Raw genomic sequence first — 8491 nt, forward strand, 5'->3', positions numbered from 1 at the left:
TGGGTCCCTAACACTACGAGTGTAGCAAATTGTGACTTAAATTAACACACTGTAAAAAAAAATATTCAGAGGCTTAGTAAATATTACCCAAAAGAAGCTATGATTCTCACATAAAAATGCAGGTTTCTGGTTTATCAAAACTGTTGTGCAAATTGATGTTCAAAGATGAGACAACTCATTCCCACCATCGCCAAGGTCATGCACACAACCCTTAATGACAAAGGCAAATGCAGCATCCTACAATGATTGCAGCTCTACCTCCACTTAGGCTACTGTTAGTGGATTGAGCACAGTGCACAACAATGGCTGTGAAAGTGGGATAAAAATGCCTAATAATCAAAAATCTAAAACAATGTTAAATAATAAGATATGATCTCTGAAAGTAACTAATCAAAACGAAGTTGATCTTCCAAACAATAACAGTGTTGGACTTAAAAAAATTAAGTTGAAACTAAGCCAATTTTTAGATGCTGGAATTAAAATATTAGTGTAAAACCAAAAGTTAAGTATATTATACAAAAGAATACCTCATTTTGGTAATACTCAAAAAGCTGATGCAAATAGTAACTCATTTTGGGGTGTTGTTTTAACACTGTAGGGTGTAAAGGCCTATTTGCATATTTATTTCCAAGGGTGCCTTTCAAGTAAATTTTAGAGGTACTTGTAGTACACATGACGTATTTGCTAGTGACAGAGACATTATTGTTGCATTTCACAGCTTTCAGTCCTGCAACCTTCAGCAAGTGAATGCCTAAGTGAATATTTTATCATAAAGATGTAATTATTTATGACAATATATTACTTTTTTTGACAATATCATACTTTGACAGCCTAGTTTTACCCTAACACAGTGGTCTGAAACACTTGGTTTGCAGGCCACATTGGCAAGTCATATTAGGATATCCAACAATTGGAACTTATAAGTGATAAATGAGACGACCTAAACCATCTAAACTGGAACAACCATCTCAATAATGGATGCAATAAGTCCAACCACTTACAGATCGGATATGTTAAGAAAAATGTGTTATCTTTGGGTAGTATAAGAACAACTAATCAATCAATATGCATGCAGAAACATAGATATTAAAACAAACAATTATAAATAGCAACCTGCAACAAGGGATACGGGGAAATATGATCATGAGGCCCCTTACATGTTTTTTTTCACTCTGAGAGAGAAATTACCTCAACACAGTGGAGTAACAAAAACCCCACTTCATTTATTCACCGCAGGTGGTGTCAATTTCAATCCCACTGGTGTTAACTCCATTAGAATCAACAGTCAGATATAACACTCACAACACTTTTTACCTCAACACTGAGATGTTAAAACAAACACACACACACCAAACATTGCTCCGTCCCTCTGCCTCCACATGGACAGAGTGCACACATATATCAGTGTGTGTGTATGTGTTTGTGCGCGGCTAGTCTATGCGAACAGTTGAAGTCGGAAGTGTACATGCACCTTAGCAAAATATATTTAAACCCCGTTTTTCACAATTCCTGACATTTAATCCTAGTAATAATTCCCTGTCTTAGGTCAGTTAGGATCACCACTTTATTTTAGGAATGTGAAATGTCAGAATAATAGTAGAGAGAATGATTTATTTCAGCTATTATTTCTTTCATCACATTCCCAGTGGGTCAGAAGTTTACATACACTCAATTAGTATTTGGTAGAATTGTCTTTAAATTGTTTAACTTAGGTCAAATGTTTCAGGTAGCCTTCCACAAGCTTCCCACAATAAGTTGGGTGAATATTGGCCCATTCCTCCTGACAGAGCTGGTGTACCTGATTCAGGTTTGTAGGCCTCCTTGCTCGCACACACTTTTTCAGTTCTGCCTACAAATGTTCTATAGGGTTGAGGTCAGGGCTTTGTGATGGCCACTCCAATACCTTGACTTTGTTGTCATTAAGCCATTTTGCCACAACTTTGGAAGTATGCTTGGGGTCATTGTCCATTTGGAAGACCCATTTGCAACCAAGCTTTTACTTCCTGACTGATGTCTTGAGACGTTGCTTCAATATATCCACATCATTTTCCATCCTCATGATGCCATCCATTTTGTGAAGTGCACCAGTCTCTCCTGCAGCAAAGCACCCCCACAACATGATGCTGCCACCCCCGTGCTTCACGGTTGGGATGGTGTTCTTCGACTTGCAAGCCTCCCCCCTTTTCCTCCAAACATAATGATGGTCATTATGGCCAAACAGTTCCATTTTTTGTTTTATCAGACCAGAGGACATTTCTCCAAAAAGTACGATCTTTGTCCCCATGTGCTGTTGTAAACCGTAGTCTCGCTTTTTTTATGGCGGTTTGGGAGCAGTGGCTTCTTCCTTGCTGAGTGGCCTTTCAGGCTATGTCAATATAGGATTAGTTTTACTGTTTATATAGATACCTTTGTACCTGTTTCCTCCAGCATTTTCACAAGGTCCATTGCTGTTGTTCTGGAATTGATTTGCACTTTTCGCACCAAAGTACGTTCATCTCTAGGAGACAGAACATGTCTCTTTCCTGAGCAGTATGACGGCTGCGTTGTCCCATGGTGTTTATACTTGCGTACTATTGTTTGTCCAGATGAATATGGTACCTTCAGGCTTTTATATTTGTTAGCACTTATTTGTTTTTCCTTTGCCTCCAACCCCTTTCGATGTGTGGAACGGATGTGGGTGGGGCTAGGTCTACATAAGGGTGCTAATTTACAAAAATCACAAAGCTCTGATGAAGGCCGTGACGCCGATAAGTAAGCTTATTAAACATCAGTGATACTATCAAGAGCAGTGTGCAGTGTTCAACTGTTGCCATGCACCTGCAAAAAAGATTGCTCAGATGGGCGAGTGCCTTTTGAATTTTATATTACCTTCAATCTTTTGGAAATTGCTCCCAATGACGAACTAAACTTGTGGAGGTCCACCATTTTTTCAGAGGTCTTGCCTGATTTCTTTTGATTTTCCCATGATGCCAAGCGAAGAGGCACTGAGTTTGAAGATAGGCCTTGAAATATATCCACAGGTACACCTCCAAATGACTCAAATTATGTCAATTAGCCTATCAGGAGCTTCTAAAGCCATGACAAAATTTTCTAGAATTTTCCAAGCTGTTTAAAGACACAGTCATCTTAGTGTATGTAAACTTCTGACCCACTGGAATTGTGATACAGTGAATTATAAGTGAAATAATCCGTCTGTAAACAATTGTTGAAAAAATGACTTGTGTCATGCACAAAGTAGATGTCCTAACCGACTTGCCAAAACTATAGTTGTTAACAAGAAATGTGTGGAGTGGTTGAAAAACAAGTTTTAATGACTCCAACCTAAGTGTATGTAAACTTCTGACTTCAACTGTATATCACAGTGTGTGTGAGAATGCAGAGCGAGAGGTGCATCTGCACAATGCAATACTTCCTCCCGCATTCCAAAATGCCATGTGCAGGCAGAGGAGAGAGCTTCTCTGACCCCTCACCTCCAGGTTAACAACCCATGGCCATTTGTTTCCCATTGGATATTAAGGCATCCTCGCACACAGCCCATAAATAGTGGCGCTAAGGGCGGCGGCTGCCACATCAACCTCTAAATCACAGAGGCAAGGCTCTGACACTGCGCATTCCTCGGCAGCCACTTCGGCCTCCAGTCTCTACAACTTTCTATTATTTCTACCTGAGCAGAAGTGAGCAGAAGTGAGCACTGTGTGCACACTTGATTACGGTCGTAAAAAAAACTCCATCCACCCCAAAATTTGCTCTTTTCATCATAAGCATGCAAGGGCTGATGTGTAATATGTGATGGGCACAGTAGTGTTGTTGGGTTTCCCCTGCTGGGTTATGATGCAATGAACATGTCAACATTACACTCTAAGAGGGGACAGCAAGTAGGTTGTTTTTAGAGTTCACCAGAAGCCTTGTGTGCATGGTGCTTCAGACCATTACTCAGATCTAGAGGGGGATGAAATGACACTGGCCTGTGCTTCGCCTGTGGTAACAATGACAAGTGCTTTATGAATGTAAATGCGCTGGTAAGGCAGTCAAAGCAGAGAGGCATAGAGCCCATCCCCAAAGAGTGCATTGTCATCAGTGCTGTTGGATGTTGGATGCAGTCATGGCTGCATATTTGGCTTCTAGCTTGCTGTCTGGGTGACTAGCACAACAAAACTGGAGAGGATCACTGGGCAGACCAGGCACTGGAGCAATGAGCAGGCTGCTAACAGGCACATCAGCATCACAGAGACATGCCAGCAGAGATAACCACTCCACTCCTGCCATCTGGAGCTGTCAGACCCTACAAACCCAGGGAGATGGCACCTAAAGATTCTATTAGGTCAGACAGAGTACATGCGCCCAGATGCCACTGCTAGGCCAGACAGAATGCACCCAGAGAATCTGTCAAGCCACTTAGCCAGACGGAATACAAGCACACAGAAATTCCTCTTACGTGTCTTTTTGTAGAGCAAAACTTTTGGTGGAAGGTACTATGCTGCGTACAGACCCCCAGGAACTCGTCAAGATACATTGAGTTTCCTTGTAGACCTATGTGGCAAGGAAACTGTGAAGCAAGCTGTGAAGCAAGCTGTTTATGTGTCTTTTATTAAGTAATTTGAAACAATGTTGTGTCTGTTTGCTGCTTTTCATTCAATCATGTAGCTGTTCCTTAGGCTATGGCCTAAAATAAATTTGTTCATATGGGCAGAATATTATATTTTGTAGCATAGGCTACCAAATGTATGACAATAAACAGTTCATGCAAAAATATTTGATCAGGTAAAAGGCAGAGCTAAGGTCGTTTCAGTTTAAAGAAGAGTCTTTGTCACATGAAAATAGCAATGGAAACATTGTGATTTTAGCGACACGAAGTAACAATAGCCTCTATGATTAAAGTATGCAGCCCATCCTACGTAATTGGGCGCAGTAGCCTAGACCTTGATGCTTTCTCTGTTAAATCTTCTAGACCCTGCTGTAAATCAATCTGACAATAGCAGATAATCAACATAAATGTATGGGTATTGGATCCAACATTGATCGCAACAGTCTTCATTGGCGCGACGAACTAGACACCTAAGTATTCTGGACAATATCACTAGGCTTAACTAAACACCTGGATACCAAATGAGCATCCAACAAGTAGTCCTATTGGCCTATGCATATTGAAGTACCACGCAAGTTGGTGACTCTCGGTTAGAAGCATTCGATTTTGTAATCGCATACATCATTTTGGATTTGTATGCCCATGAAAACTGTAAAATATCAACATGAACATTTGATAAAATGGTGCTGCCATTTTTAGCGAACCATCTCATAGACTGAGCAATACTTTTGTCCCGCTGATAGCTCATAAGGGGTCTATGGGTTTCTGTTGTATTCATGATGGATTAGAATTAAGCTTCAGAACATTCACACCTAGCCTAATGGTTAATCAGCTCACAATTGTCTGGACACTTTCCTACCTGTACAGTGTAGGTCAGTCACATTTCTGTCTCCTTTTCATATCTCAAAAATGCAACTGGTAGCCTATTGATACAGACTTTACATAGGCTATTGGTGACATCACTATAGCCTAAAATTCATCAAATTGATGTAAAGATTTGGTGTGCTGTTGACAAAAAGCGGTACAGAATCTCTAATAATTAGCCTATCCTAAAAAACGAATCATAATGTGCTGAATATGAATGATTGTGCAGAGCGCCTTGCTAAATAAAGCAAATTATGATGTTTGAAAGAAAATATCATAGGCCTAGTGTTATTATATTGATAATTAGATTCTATAGAGAATATTGAAAGAAAATGAATTAATACAAGGTTAAAATAACTTTTCTTTCAGTTTGTCTGTTTCTTATATTGAATATGTGCATGTTTTAATTTTTTTTATTAATGAATGTATTAGTAGGCTTATGGATGACATTTTTCTACTTATTTTCCCAACCCTGTTTTATTTACTCTATCTAAAAGGCAACAAATGCAGCACATGCGAAATATCACTATAATAAGGCTACAAGACAATGAGGCTGTTTTTAGCTACATACTTTATATCATCCTTCAAACAGGTTTAAACGAGTTTCCCCGCCAAGCAACCAGCCAGCTATTCCCTAGCCAATGTGTTTACACTCGCAATGAGAGCGCACAGGCGCGCAAGGACGAAAGACTTTGCTGACAGGGAGTTCCACGAAGGAGCAGCGTTTGCACAAAAAATGCTTCGGAAAATGCCATTGTTACAGTCAAAATTCACCCAAAGATTCAATAAGGCTAAACTAAATTATTCTTTAAATTATTTCCGACCTTTGAAAGTCATAACATTAAATTAGCTATACATGTTAGCGGTACATCCAGATTTCACAATGGACTCTCATACCCATATATTTTTCACTAAAACGGATTTTAGAATGATGGACTCATGTGAACAAGTCAATATTTGGTGTACCTCTAAAGCTTGAGAACACTGCTCTGGTAAAAAAAAAAATTAGAATAATCAAAACCACCACCACACTATGTTTTAATTTATATACAATATGCAATGTTCAGGTATTTAGCGTAATCAGACACACAGCTAATCTTTTTTCGTATCAAAAATAACTATTTTTACAATGTAGTTTGTTCCCACTTGCTCAACTAAACATGTTATCTGTCTCATCTACATTATCTAACTCACTCTCACGAAACAAGGTAAGTTGATTTATTTCATCAATCCAATGCATGTCAATAGTACCTAAAGTAGAATTTTCCAAATCATGTCCAAGTCATCGACAAGTTACTTCATTGAGTTACACAGTCATTTTTGTCATACTTTAGGATGATTTGGACATGATTTGGCACGGAAATGAAGAGGGACCTTACATCAAAGAGGGACCTTACATGAATGGTCCTATCATTTAAGTTTTAAGTAAAAATAAATAATTTAAAAATAGGAAAGGAAAGAAATAGAAATATTAAAAAAGATTAATTATAAATAAATAGATGGATTAACAGGCCTAAATAAAGAAATACAAAAATGAAAAAAGAGAGAAAATATCTTGTCCCAGATAAAACACACTTAAATCAATAGGCTATGTTCATGGGTTCAAAAAGATGCAAGTGGAGAATCCGAACCATATGTTATCCCTCGCGGCTCGTAAACTGGTGAAAAACCTTTATTTTCTTATTTGCCATCACATAAAGCCATTGCTCCAAGCATGCATTCTGCGCGTAAGAAGGCTATATCCAAAATAAACCAATACAAAAGTATGACAAATGCTCGACTGCAAAAACTCTGAGTATTCTGGCAATAGGTATACTATAGTATCCTACCGTGAGAGCGGAGAACTTCTGAGCGTGCCCAGCGCAAAGGAGGCAGAGAAGGACCAAGAGCAGGCAGACGCGCATCCTGATGGTGGCTCTCAATGAAAATTACGCACGATCCAAAGTGAAGCCTCCAGCCTACTGTCTCGGCTTCAGCAAAACCAACTGTGTCCTAAGTATCCAAATAATTTTCTTGAGAAAATGCGCCCAATTCAATTCCCAAGGTATTCCTTTCAATTGACTTTGTGAAGAAGTTGTGGGGCAGACGTTTATTTTATCACACGTTTTTATATCTGCCAATTCCGTTACTTCTGCAACCTTCTGATACTATCCTTATTTCTCGCAGTGCGAAATGCCCCCTGTGTCCTGACCTTTATCCCTCCCTCAGTGCTCTCTCTCTCTCTCTCACACACACACACTCTGTCTCTCTCTCGACTTTTCTCCACACCCCCTCCCTCTCCTCATATGTGGACTAGATCCCTTATCGGATGCAGGCAGTTCCTTGACGGTAGGTAGGTAGCCTATACGTTTTGAAGTTATCTTTCTGCTGCTGGTAGCTAAGGCAAACAACGTTTTATTTTCTTTCTTTCTCCCTGTTTTCTTTTTTTCCCCCCTAAACCACAACAGGGAATCCTTTTCTGTTTTGTCCTCTGCTCTGTCATGAGCCTCGCTCAGTAAAGAGAGGACCAGACTGCGTAAAGGCGTAGTGAGTATGGAGTAGCGACTTGCGCATGCGTATGAAAGGTAAGGAAAGAGGACAGAACATATAGTGAGCCGCGTGTACAGTCTTGAACTCCCATCTCTCTCTCTCTCTCTCTCTCTCTCTCTCTCTCTCTCTCTCTCTCTCTTTCTCTCTTTCTCTCTCTACTCTCACACACACGCACACGCAAAAGATAGGGATATGGATAGGTCCACATGTCGAAAGGAATGGAAAACCCCTTTGATGTTCTGTGGTCACCCGCATCATGAGCCCTCTGACACCTCAAATAAAAGATGGTCAGGCTGCCCAACCTGGTCTCAGAGCATTTGTGTTATTCTGTATCTAAATCCGAGACACCCATTTAGTATATGTCACGAATTATAATTTCTGTTATTAATGTTACGAATTTGCAAAATATACAATATGTTACACATTTTCGAAATGTACAATATGTTACAAATTCGCAAAACGTATGATATGTTACGAATACTGGCTAATGTTAGCTAGGCTAAGGGTTAGGGT

At 39.6% G+C, this 8491-nt stretch overlaps 1 protein-coding gene across 3 annotated transcripts in view; it reads right to left on the minus strand.

The window, feature by feature from the left end:
* The window catches only part of smoc2 (SPARC related modular calcium binding 2), an 81868-nt gene extending 73916 nt beyond the window's left edge, over window positions 1–7952 (minus strand). For all 3 annotated transcript variants that reach the window (XM_014154436.2, XM_045700637.1, XM_045700636.1), the window contains exon 1: window positions 7279–7952. In XM_014154436.2, the coding sequence (XP_014009911.2) occupies window positions 7279–7353 (75 nt within the window). In that variant the 5' untranslated portion in view covers window positions 7354–7952. The remainder of the gene's footprint in view (window positions 1–7278) is intronic.
* Window positions 7953–8491: the final 539 nt, after the last annotated feature.

This window comes from Salmo salar, chromosome ssa18 (genome assembly GCF_905237065.1).
Source record: "Salmo salar chromosome ssa18, Ssal_v3.1, whole genome shotgun sequence".
NCBI lineage: Eukaryota > Metazoa > Chordata > Actinopteri > Salmoniformes > Salmonidae > Salmo > Salmo salar.